The sequence below is a fragment of the Trachurus trachurus genome (genome assembly GCF_905171665.1).
Source record: "Trachurus trachurus genome assembly, chromosome: 23".
Taxonomy (NCBI): Eukaryota; Metazoa; Chordata; class Actinopteri; order Carangiformes; family Carangidae; genus Trachurus; species Trachurus trachurus.
In genome coordinates this window covers 17,588,161-17,601,374 of record NC_139912.1, presented here as the reverse complement: position 1 = coordinate 17,601,374, position 13,214 = coordinate 17,588,161, and the positions used below count along the sequence as shown (strand labels likewise).

Sequence of the window (13,214 nt, the reverse complement as noted above, 5' to 3'; positions counted from 1 at the left end):
GGAAACAGCTCCAGAGAAGAGACCTGGAGGGTTCAGGGGAGATGTTGTGTGTTTTGGTCGGTCCGTAATCGGACCTGTCCTCCAGCAGCGGGGGGTCACCTCCGCTCCATGTCCTTGCAGACAAGAAGCTGGACAGATCTGCCTGGTACTTGACAGCGGCGCTAAAATCTAGCTTGGCCATTTAATTAGACGTATGATATGGTTCCAAAGTGTTTTCTTGCCTGCAGCTCTGCAGTCGGAGCAGAATCACTTGATTTACCAAAGTGCCTCTTACACATTTCGTTCCCGTTGTCTCTCTTTATTTCTCTTTGAATATTTTAAAAGGTTTGAACCATTCAATCTTAAAGATAAATGCAAGAATATTAAAAATGTGTTGAGCATAGCCTAATAAATAAAAGACCAGACTCACCCTGGGTTGGCTGCTGATCCATCCCTGTGTCTGTGAGAGATGCTGAACTCTTAAGTTTCCCCTCATGTACCATCAGTGTGTGAGCATGTGTGTAGTAGGAAAGCACCATATGGGCCGTGTGAGTGTGTGAATGTGACTGGTAGTGTAAAGTGATTTGAGTGGGCGTTAAGACTAGAGAAGCTCCATATAGGTGAAGACTACCTGCACCGTCTATAAACACACAGCTGTGGAGACCTGTCTATAGTCTCTGTATGCCCCGCCCCTTTTCTATACCTGCAACCGCCATACCATCTTACCAACACGCACTCACTTGTCAGTGTCCCGGCAAGACTATATTCACATGATTAGATTTTGATTTCATGACAAAAACAAGATGAATCGCATAGAATAGATGTCAGACACCTGATCCAACAAGTCAAATTACAAACATTTACATAACAAAGTCCACTAAAATGTATCTCCTTCCCTTATAGTAAATGCAGTTGCTCATTACATTTTCAATAACATTGTTATTAACAATCTCTTTCAGCAGTTTCTTAAACTTGCCCTGCGGGGTTCGTTAGTGATCATACCAGGTAACATGTTCCATTGTGATGGCCCTGTACATTACAGATGTACATTAAGCAATAGACTGGTAGTCTGCCTAGAAGTGTGACTATGTTATTTTAAGACTATAGATAATTTGGTTGCTTCCTGTAACAGATAGAAAAAGAAGAAACCCATTAAATTTCGAAGTATGTGTCTTTGTTACGTTCACTCCTGACATCCACAACACACAGAGTTTTCAAGCTGCTCAAAATACTGGAAGCACAACTGGACCTGTGTTATTGTGTTGTAGCGTGAACTGAGAGCTTTGGAAACGACGACGTGCACACTGACGGTGGCTCTCATCTGCCTCCACCACCAGCTGTAAAAGCATTTCTAATCGAGTCCAAGTGTTGCCGACCTTGATGCTTCTGCTGGCAGCTGCTGTTCTGTAAAATTCACTATTGTCTACTCTACCGTATTTTCTGCTGCCGATCAAAGACGCCATGTTTCCTGTTTGTACCCCTCCACACACGTGGAGCTGAACCGTTCATCTGGATAATGATAGTAGCCACCTGTAGTTCCAGTAAACTCCAACTACTCACAGCACAGTGGTTAAAGTAGCCAGCTCTCATCTCAGGACGTTCAACCATGTTAACTGTTGGTGGATGTTCAGCTCAGTTCTCATATCTACAGATATGGCCAAAGCAGAAATATTGAGATGTATCAGCAATGTGTAACCCCACTGGATTCATCAAGCCTCAAAGCTGTTTATGAGGGAAGTGGTGAAACCCACAGAATAAACAGCAGCTGCAGGTGGACAGGATCAGCCTCTCATACCAGAGATGACGAGGCGGAGGAAGCCAGGATTTAAAGGTTCTGGGTGAAAAGGAAGCAAATGGACCCCGACAGCCAAAAATAATAAGAATTCAATAACACAAAACACATAGTCCACGGTAGAGCGTGTGAGTGCTCATTAGGATTATTTCCAAGGTGATGGTGTTACCACCTCTCTGAAAAGCAAGCACACAGAGTCCAGTATAGTCAGAGGAAAGTGTCCAGAAAGACGTAGAGCTGGTTTACTCCACAGCTATCGGTGTGGAGGGAGGGAACCTGCATGTGTGAACTATCAAGGTGGATGTTTGCAATCATAAAGGAATCATGGTAGTTATATCCCATCAGTTCAACCAGGGCTGTCCTACTCACTTTAGTACAGGGACCACATACAGTGCAACTGGATCTTAAGTGGGCCAGACACGAAAAATAATGGCATAATAACCTATAAATAAATAACAATAACTCTAAATGTTTCCCTTTTTGTTTAATTTAAATAAGTACATCAGAATATTGAACTATCCTTTTATAAAACATTATGAACAACCTGAAATTTCTTAAGAAAATGAGACATTTCAACAATCTAACGCCTCGTCTGTCTTCTATGTAATTTTCACACGCTACAAATCCATCCCGCGGGCCGTATTAGATCCTCTGGGGGGCCCGTTTGGTTTTGGCCCGAGGGCCGCATGTTTGACGGCCCTGGGTTAATAAACACTTTGCTGTGTGCAGCGGTCAGTATTGTAATCTAACTGCTGTTATTGTATTTGCATTGTTGTGAGTCACTCAGCTTTAACGTCCGGCATGCGAGGGGCAGTCATGTTTCTTTTTAATGCTTACATTTTGCCCTCAGACAAACAAACGGCGGCAGATCCGGCTCTTACACTACGTTACAGTGGAGGTAAACGTTCCTGTGATTAGCTGGCTTCATTAAATCCCAGCAAAACATTTTTCTGCCCAGAGAGCCGTGGTGTGTTTGCACGACCGAGGCCACGTCCAGCAGGGGGCAATCCACTCCCACACACCGACACACACACACACCCACACACACACACACACAGACAGAGGGGCATTTGGGCAGCTGAGCGACTGAAGCCAGAGCAGATCTGTATCTGTAGTGACCAGAGATTGGTGGCTGATGCAGCTCCTTCCCTCGCTCAATCCGTCATGTCTGGAGCGCTGCTGGCTTCCCCACCCTGTGCACTTGTAGATTTTTTTTCTTTTTTGGAGGGAAAACCTCTCAGTATCAGGCGGCGATTGCATTTCCCTAAACGGTTTGTTGTAACATGATGAAAGCGCGCTGCTTCCTGCTGGCTGCTCGCTGCATGCCACTGAAGTAGGAGGGGGCTGATGCTCTTCTCCTCGTGCATGTATGAAAAAAAAGGGGAAGTGCAGACACAAGCAGCTGCAGTCAGCCCAACCCCCCCCCCCCCCCCCCCCCCCTTCCATGCCCCCACCCGTCTTTACCCTTTTCTTTTTTTTTTCCTCGCCTGTGCCCAGACAGCAGTTGATGACGCTGCAGTCGGGGCCGCGGCCTATCTCTCCCGCTCTCTCTCTCTCCTCCTCGTGCACTCCTCACTCTCACTCTCTCCCTCTACAAATGAAGGCTGAGTGTATTTATAGTCCAGTGTGTCACCCGGCAGCCAGCGGACGGGGGATTACCTTGGCCGCGATGAACAAACGGGGCCTCATTCAGAAACAGCCGCTCGCTCGGTGACTCACGGCCACACAGGCAGGGTTCACCACACTCTCACTGCTGAGGTATTTCTGCTGCGTGTGTGTTGTTGTTGTTGTTGTTTGTCTGACAGATTTCCCTGCATGGTTATTAGCCGTCTTATCAACTCGGAGGAACGCCTGGCTTTGGTTAGTTGCCGGAGAAAACTGAGAGAAGTCAGACAAGTGAGGATGACAGTTACAGTAAGAGGAGAATGGTTGGCTTCAAGCTGGAATGCAGCTGTCGCTTGTTCCTACTTTCAGCTGTTGTGCTGCTCAGCTGAGGAGATGTGTTGCTCCAACAGGAAAAGAAGTTTGGACCTAACCTGATCTGAATGTGTTGTGTCGTCTCACACACAGGAATAAGTAAAGGGATGATGTAAAGTGAGCTGGTCAAACTCCTTCAGGATGAATGGAACCCCACGTCAGGTTTCCATTCATCCTGAAGCTCACTCTACATTATCCCACTTATTACACAGCTTACGAGTGAAATAAACAATTTGAAACACAATGCTGATCAAACTACGACTTTTATCGATTTATAAATTGTGTCATTTAGCGCATAAATCTGTCCATCTTATATATCCAGTCACATTCCTCTGTTCTGCTAACCCTCCTCCCGGCTGTGTGCATTTGTTTCTTGTTGAGAAATCAATCCGTGGAGCGGTGGATTATCATACACACATTATGATGTGTGCATTGTGTAGTCTTATCTGTCATAAACAAGAGATTAAGGGGTGTGTTTGTGTGGCGGTGCCGCAGAGACGAGAGCTGGGACACCGGGTCGGAGACTCTGCAAGGTTGGTTTTCAGCCAAGAGACGCTAGGTGGAAGACAGAGAGCCTCCGTTCTCCCTGGAACAAGTTACAAGTCATTGATTTAACCAGCACTAGGACTCTGGAGCTGGAAGTTAGGGACAAATGAACCATAAGGCAAATATGCTGCATAGTTCCTCTTTAATCTCTTTTCCTCTCTGCTCCTCTGATCAGAGCAGCGTCTCTAGCAACGGTGTGTTACACTTATCAACGGTCTGTTTTACAGAAATAACAGAATGCTGTGTAATAATCAGTATTAATAACCAGGTAGAGCATTGGAAAATGTGGTATTTTAAAATGTATAAATGTATGTACACGTCTCCTAGCGAGGACGGATGAATCCTGTAGTCCTCTGGTGTTTGACATGACTGATACTGCTGGTGCTGACCTCGGTGCTGGTCACAGAGTCGGAGCAGGAACTTGTGAAGCAGCAGATCTCAGTCCTCCACTTCCACTCCGGTGTAGATTCATCTTAAAGTAATCCAACAACGTCTCCTCCTTGAGTCCAAGTGTTTGTCGCGGTGGTGCTTCTGCTCCTCCTGTCGCTGCTCTGTGTCTGTGTGCTGGTGGACTGATCAGCTGGACTCACTCTTACTATCATCTCTATTCTGACTGAGTTACAGTAGGATGTTTGCTTCTGGCTCCACAGATGATTATTGTCAGTATTTTTGTGGGTCACAGGTTGTTAAAGAGACGGTCACAGAGCTAACTTGAGCTGTCGTATTGTAATCACAGTGTGAGTGTGGCTGTTTCAGCCTGTGGTTACTTGGCAACATGTGTGGGGTCTTGGTGATGCAGCATGTCACAGGAAGGGTGTGTCCTCCTGGTGAAGACAACAGCAGTAATGTTGTTTTACTCCTGATCACACTATTATATACAATACGGTTGGCAAAGAGATGTTGTATAAAGAATAAATCGATGGACCAGTGATATTCATTAAGAATTGATTGATTGTTGGAGTTGATGCTCCTGGTGACCAGTCAGCTGTGGTTAATACAGGCCACCAAGAGCTGTGAGCAGTGCTATAGATTTAAAACAAGCGTGTGATGTGTTGATGATAAATAGTTTTCATGGCACTGTTCTGTTGCCTTTATTTAGTTAAGAGGCAAAACACAGATAGATGGAGTGATGCACAGTACTGTATCTGCTGTCAATCAAAAGGCAGTGGCCTAACAAAGAATGCTTTGTTTAAGAATGTTTTCTTCATTAACACATTTACACTTTTAAATAATGCTACTCATTATTTTATTTGAGGAAAATTTCAGGTAAATTTCAATGGGAAATAAAAAAATATATATTTTAAAAAATGTTGTTTTTTTTCAAGAAGAAAGTTATAGTTACAAACTGACAAGACAAAATCAAATCAAGGGAAAACTCAATATCCACAAGGTGGTAGAGGAAAAATGAACTCACAATGACAGGACAATAGAAAGTGGGAAAAAATAAATGATAAAAAAGATAAATGAATAAATAAAATCCAGAGAGACAAAGGGTAGCACCACTACTCCTAGATCATGCCAAGCCAAGCTCCAATACAAGGAGATTAGTCAACCTGGTGTGTTAGCTGGGGAGTTTTGAAAATATTCATTATCACATGCAAACATAAATATAAATGTGTTGTTTTGTCATAAGCAGGCATCCATGCAGAGTAACCCAATTAAAAACCACATTTCAGCAGGTTTATTTGTAGCACTGAAAACTTGAATTCTTGTACTGAACAAGCAATTATTTTATTGAACAACAACCCCCCCCCCCCCCATCAAAAAGTCAGGGTTTATTCCCATACATTCTCTTTAGTTCCAGTCGAGAGTTTGCAACTTTGAAAACTTCTGGAATTTTGCATCCCTAACTATTGCTGCATCAGGTGTTAAAAGGAGAAACGCAGCATAAGGTTCAAGTCACCTTTTGGATATGACTCTACTTATATTTCTCCTTCTAAATCCCCCCACCCTGCAGTTGTGTAGTATTTAATGTTTCCTGTGAGAAGGGCAGTTAAGTTAGTCAAGTTAGAGTGAATCAAAGCAATGTGTAACGGGGACATTGATGGAGCTGTCAGTGGTCGGCCACACGGCCTCACGCCGTCCCTGCTCATCAGAGACTGTGTCCTCATACATTAAAGAGACACATTGTGATCAGTCACTCAGCAGCGGAACACACACTGTCTGTGAACTTCACACCCGCAGCTCTGAGCTCATGTGTTTTCTCTCCTCCCTCTGCAGATACTTGGAGAAGTATGAGAAAGTCCACCACTTCGGCGAGGACGACGAAGAAGCGCAGCCGGGGAATCCCAAAGCCTCTCTCCCAATCGGTGCAATTCCCAACTCCTATAACTACCAGCAACACATTGTATCAGGTAGGCAGAGAGAACACACTCAGTATTCACAGGAACCAGCCTGCTTCACCTTCATCTGGGTCCGGCTCACGTCAGGGCCATGGACTCTGTCTCTGCTTCTTGTTTTCTGTCTCACTCAGTGTCTCTCTTGAGCTTCATCCCTCTCTCACACTCCCTGTCTCTTGGTTAACCCAAACACTCGCTTCCAGCAGAGCATGGCTGCATCAGAGCTGAGTAAGAGAATCATGGGAAACGGGTGAACACACCAGTCCAGCATACTGCATTTCCTCAAATAGAGACCTCCAGTGTCCAGGGTACCAGCCCTTATTGGAGGCAGGCTTTTATTAGAGAGAGACCTTTATTTCTTTGTTTCATAAGTACGTATATTTACTCCCATTTTAAAATGAAACCTCCTTATTTTCTGATTTGATCCTTTTGCTCTGTTAATTTTTACACATTAGGAAAAGGGACCATATGCAACAGTAGCTCATCTTCATCTTCCTCTGGTGCTGCTCGGCACCTGTTCTCCTCGCTGCGCTGTCGGAGCTGGGTCACCCCCCAGTTTCCACACACTCTGTCTCCGTTGCACACGCAGAGACAATTGAGTCCCATTCAAGAAAATCAGAGCATTTCCACAGTCCGTCTGTTTCCCCCTCTGCCGTTATAACAGACCCGGTTCTTAATCGAATCCCGGCTTATAATTGAGGAAATACGGTACACGTAGAAATGTGCCTCAATGACAGCTGCTTGTTTAAGGACTTTCTATCTGCTAGGAATGACTTTCACTAGAACACCAGATGGGACGTTTAGAGTAATAAGTCCAGATAACTTCAGTGTCCCCATGTGTGGACAATTATAATGCTGCCTTGAGCCGCAGCACTAGCGAGCTAAGTGGCTAACTAATGCAGTAACACAGACGTGCATCCTGTGTGTTAGTGTGTCTGTCAAACAGAAAACTTGGCAGCAGCAGCACCGTGGTTACCGTTACCGCTGGAGCGCTTCACACATGATACATGTAATAAAAGACAGTCCAGCCAGGGCAGCAGCCAGGCTGGCTCTAGTAGCAACCAGACCTCATCCACCTACCAGCTCTATAATTAACACATCCCCTTTCATTTGTGTTTAATAATAAAAAAAAATGGTGTGAAACGAGGATTGTTCCAGACTATTTCTTGGCCCAGAGGAGTTGATTCTAGGAAGTTTCTGCGTCCGGCCAAGAACCGGTCCAGCACATTGTTGTTTTTCATCTCCGGAGCTTTGTGTTAATCAGTGAGCTTTAAAGGTTGTAGGTTTTTTCTTTCTTTCTTTCTTTCTTTCTTTCTTTCTTTCTTTCTTTCTTTCTTTCTTTCTTTCTTTCTTTCTTTCTTTCTTTCTTTCTTTCTTTCTTTCTTTCTTTCTTTCTTTCTTTCTTTCTTTCTTTCTTCCTGTTGTTTCCCCTTTGAACAGAGCTGAGCTAACAGACTGCTGCTGCTGCATGTTTACACAGACGTGACAGTGGCATCAATCTCCTCATCTCACTCTGAGCCAATCAGCCTATAGCTCAGGATGTCAGAGTAACAGTTGTAGGAGTTACAGGCTGATGAGAAGCCTCAGCCCTGGAATGACTGAGTTATTGTGTTGTTGTTGTTGGTCAGGTTGTTCTGTTCTGCTATTTCTCTTCACGTCCTTGGTTATTTGTCTCACCTGGTGTTTTTGGCACATAATCTCCATGGTGATCCGTCTCCATAACCCCCTGACGCAGTTACACTCGAACAGTTTGATTCCCTCTGCATGGAAACGGCTGCTTTTCACACTAAGAAAACACACAGTGAACGTGCGGGTTTTGTTTTACCCAGCTCTTTGTTGTGTTTCCTCCTCGCCAGTCTCACTGTATTTAAAATTCCTCACTTTTTATCAGGCAGTGAATCCTCTTAGTCACTTCTCACCTTGCTCAGCTCTGTCTGAATGAAGGCGATGAAGACTGCAGTAATTGTCAGTGCCTTTTTTTTTCTCCCTTCTTAGAAGTTGCCTACACACTCCACCGCACTGAACATTTTTTTGTATTAAAACCCAAACACATCACTGCCGCTGCCGCTCACCATGAAAGAGCAGCCTCTGAGTAACCGCATCATTCATTTTTTTTAACTAAATGTTTTGTGCAGCCGTCCAAGGCCGACCTCTTGTCTGTTCTGTCCGACCCCCGGCTCACACACAGAGATTTCTAGCCGTCCATTAGCCTCACAGCGTCAGAGAGCCGAGCGGCCAGCTCCGGCTGGAGGTAATTGACTGTCCTGACAGCAGTTATTGATGAAGGGAAGGAGGAAACACTTGTTGGCTTCCCCTCCACCTGACTTTAGATTAGAGCTTCCAGAACAAGGGGAGCAGTCTGACAGCGCTGTCTCAGATGCTCTTATTGTGGCACAGCACAACCTTTCAGATTCAGAGTCAGTCTCTGTATTGCAGTATTTATGTTTGGGTTTAATATAATTAGATGCTGATCAGACCACTTCCAGATGAAGGCAGTTAAACCAGCAGCTAGTCCAGCCTCAGAGCACCTCCATAGATAAATAAGTTACAGCACTGCTCATGTGAATATGTAAAAGGCTAAATGTGAGGTTGGATGTGACACAAAAAAGAAGAAACACCAGGAAAAAAAGAGTTCAAACAGCAGAGACACAAGTCAGAACTTCCGGTGAGGATTTTCACAATAAAGTCAGAGGGAACAGAACAGGGCCGTCAGAATGAACTTTGCTATTTGAACAGAATTTGAATTCTTTTCAAAATGAGAACATTGGAAGGTGGAAACTGACGTTCCAACGTGTTCCTTCCAGAACAATGCAAATTAACGCTGTGCATTGTGATGTCTGGGGTAGTAAACATGTTGATAAAACAAACTATTTTGTTTTTGTTGCACGTGACGTAGAGCTGCAGCTCCAAATTTACAACCATAGTTTTTTTTATTGCCCGTTTATTTGGCTGCAGCGGTGGCCTACGTGTTCCCACACTACACACACACACACACACGGAACTGATCAACTGTGATCCGTTGCACCACTTCTTATAATATTTCGATTTCTCTTGAGGTTTTATATTGAGTTGGTATAAGTGTGTTGCAAATGTTACATAACAGATTTGGTTGGAATGCCCTTTAGTGGACGCATGACATAATAATAGGCTGGTATAGGTGTCTATGATGAGCTAAAAAACCCATAATAATTAGAATATTTAACATAAGAAGCATTAGAAATGTGAATCTGATTTGGGGGGAAGATTGACAGCTCTAGAAAAGAATAAAGACTGATTCAGATCTAAGGGAGAAATGGTCACTTCACCTTTTCTACCTCCTTCAAACCATTCCTCTACTGCATATTCTTATTTATGACATTGACACTGATGCTGAAACATCTGCATTAAGTTGATACCAGTCAGTGTATATACGTATATGTGGCGTAGTGCTCTGCCTCTCATACAGACGTTTATACCCTGCGCTTTGAAGTAAGTTAGTCAGTGTAACACATCAGGACACTGAACATGTTGTGTGTTCTGTGCTGATTAACAGTGGAGCGGTTAAAGCGAGCTCTGCCCTGTCGTCATGTTTTAGCCGTAGACCCGGGCTGAACTTTTAATTCATCCTCCTACATTCCTGCGTGTCATGTGGCGTGTTGTGCACCTGTCGCCCGCGGGCCCCCGCCGCTCCGTCTCGCTGCAGGTGCTGGAGAACAAGCACAGGACTGGCAGCTTCTGAATGGAGCCGTCGCTGCTATAATAGCGGCTCGGCTAAATTACATTTGCCTGCACAAACCTTTTCAACATGGAAATCAAATTCGCTCAGCGGGACTCCCCTCTGCAGCGTGATTGGTTTCCAGAGGCAGCGGTCGACAAAAAAAAAGAAATCCTGCACTGAATTGAAACATCCACTGTCTGGAAAAATGACACCCATACACACAGAGAATGAACCACCACGGCACAGAATCACAGCGCTGCACAACTTTCCCAGACCGGATCATCTGTCACTGAGAGCCGCTGAATAATAACATCCAAGTCCTGACGCTCCCCCCGCCCGGGCCCCTCCACTGTTTTTGGATGAGACGTCTTAATTATAAAAAGCCAATCGCAGAGCTCGACTGAGTCCGAGACAAACACAATTAAAAGTTAGGCGACGAGGCTCGGCTTATGAAACTAATCTGAAGCAAAGACAGCTTTCACTCGGCAGCTTTAAGGCCCAGACCCAGCTGAAGCAAAAGTGTAAGAGGCTGAAGTTTGTAAAAGGAGGCGACGGAGGAGCTCCTGCTCTGCGGCGCTGCAGCTAATCCACATGTTCCACTGCTTCATTTACAACTCCACACTCTGAGTCATTGTAATGCTTCTATTGTTAGCTTGAAGTTCAGCGGTGCTGTTTACATTGATCCCTGTAAAGACAGATGTTGAAGGCTTGTTCTGCAGTAGTGTTGACATATTTTATATAACCATAGTTGGATTTATGAGGCACTCATTGAAACTGTGTCAGAGTTTCTCCGCGTTTTGGCAACAAATGAAAGGTTGAAGTTGGCGTCTGACACCACACTCACCTCACTGATACTTAAACGCATATTTTATTGTGCAATATCCCTGAGAATCTCTTTTTCTTTCTCTCTCTCTCTCTCCACAGACTATCTCCGCCAAAGCTATGGACTGTCTACGGATTTCGTTCCACCGTGCGACTACAACAAACTGGTGCTGTCTCTCCTCTCGGGCCTACCCAACGAAGTGGACTTTGCTGTTAACGTTTGCACTCTGCTTTCCAACGAGAGCAAGCACGCCATGCAGCTGGACAAAGACCCCAAACTCGTCACGTTGCTGCTGGCCCACGCCGGCGTCTTCGACGACTGTACGTACCCAAGCTCAGTCAGAGAAACTTTGTAATATTAATGTCTGATTTGGTGCATTTAGTCAGTGTACAGGTGTAATTTATATCAGTCGTTCAATTCAAAGAGTTAAACTCATATTATATAGATTCATTACACACAGACCCAACTATTTCATGACTTTATTTCTTTTAATTGTAATGATTATGGCTTACTTTAATGAAAACCCCAAATTCAGTATCTCAAAAGATTAGAAGATAGTGAAAAAGTTCACTATTGTAACCCAATGATGTCACAACCAGCTCTATTGCAGCAACACATTGAGGGACACATTACTAGGTTTGGTGCAAAAAGGAAAAAATATTTATTACACCAAAGACAAAAAGACAGGCAAAGCAAGAACACAAACAAAGGCTGGGATCTGCCAGGGAGTTGAGAGAGAGCGAGGTCGAGACGGAGCCCACAGCTTCATGCAGCTGCTCTCAATCATTCCTCAGGAAACTGCACCTTAAACACAGGGACACAGCAGACATAGCAAGCACCTGTATATGTTGGTAAAGCTGCAAAACTCAGTTCTTAGATTTAACATGTCCATAGTGCAGTAAAGTTAATCGATATTTCCAAAACATAAAGAAGGACAGTTATTTTGCAGTGCAAATGGATTTTTTTTACAAGGTCATTGTTTTTAGTTTTCTGTACAAAGAAAACAGTAACTATAATCTGTCAACAGAAACAAAGGGATAGAATAAGAAAAAGCACCACTGAGTTGAACTCTCACCCCCTCCCTCTCTGTGCCTCTGCAGCGCTAGGCAGCTTCTCCGGGGTATTCGGGACAGACTGGAAGGAGAAAACGTCCCGGGACTTTGTCAGGGTAAAGTGAACTTTAAAAAAAAAAAAATGTTGTGCAAGTTGTTTTTGTCTGGTTCCAGGCACCGTACCGCTGCGTGTACAGTCAAAGCATGACTGGACAACAGTGCGCTGTTATTGTTGCATGTCATCACTGTTTTATCCTCTGGAGGTCTCCCTCAGTGAGAGCTGCTGCCAGGAGCTCAAGGACACTTCTAATGCAGCTTTAATGTGCATTATCACAGGGAACCTGATGCCCCTCTGCCTCTACTGTCCTAAAGATGTGGCTGTCATCATTATGGGGGAAAGAAACTCAGTGACAGAATTAGATATCAACAGTTTAAATTTATGTTTAAGCAAAAATTCCATGAGAATATTTTCATATTCTCTTTGTCTGCTGTGATGGTAAATTGAATATCTTGATGTGATGTGTGGACTGTTGTCTGGAGAAAGAGGCCTCATGGGAAATATAGTGGGAAGTTCTGGATGTTCTATGGACCAAAAAAACCAAAAAACAGGCAGATTATTCAGCAAATGATTTTTTAGTTGCAGCCGTCTTATATATATATTAGATAGAGATATTGACACTTCTGCCATAGTAAAGTTATATAAGACAAGTGGTCACTGGCAGTGAGCTGACTGTCCTGCAGCGGTACATCATATCGCTGTCATTTGTCCAGTCGCCTCTTTTGGCTGGAATTGATTCATAAAAATTAACTGAAATGTCTAACGGCTCCTGTGTCCTGTGTCTCTGCAGTTCTGGAAGGAGGTGGTGGAGGACACTGAAGTCAGGGAGCTGATCTGGGACAAGAACAGCCCAGCACAAGGTAAATGTGAGTTGTGCTTAAAGCTTCTAAATGCAATATAAAGTTCAGTTCTGAGAGGCAGAGACCTGCAGCTGAGAGTGAGGGAGACGTG

General features: G+C 44.2%; 1 protein-coding gene across 5 annotated transcripts in view; it reads left to right on the top strand.

Moving 5' to 3' along the window:
• The window catches only part of arid2 (AT-rich interactive domain 2), a 45,613-nt gene that overhangs the window by 6,880 nt on the left and 25,519 nt on the right, over positions 1–13,214 (top strand). For 3 of the 5 annotated variants that reach the window (XM_083999764.1, XM_083999766.1, XM_083999768.1), the window contains 4 exons: positions 6,515–6,648; positions 11,255–11,473; positions 12,254–12,321; positions 13,054–13,129. In XM_083999764.1, the coding sequence (XP_083855890.1) occupies positions 6,515–6,648; positions 11,255–11,473; positions 12,254–12,321; positions 13,054–13,129 (497 nt within the window). Of the gene's footprint in view, positions 1–3,461; positions 3,530–6,514; positions 6,649–11,254; positions 11,474–12,253; positions 12,322–13,053; positions 13,130–13,214 lie in introns of those variants that run through there. The other 2 variants (XM_083999767.1, XM_083999765.1) reach the window with 2 other exon arrangements.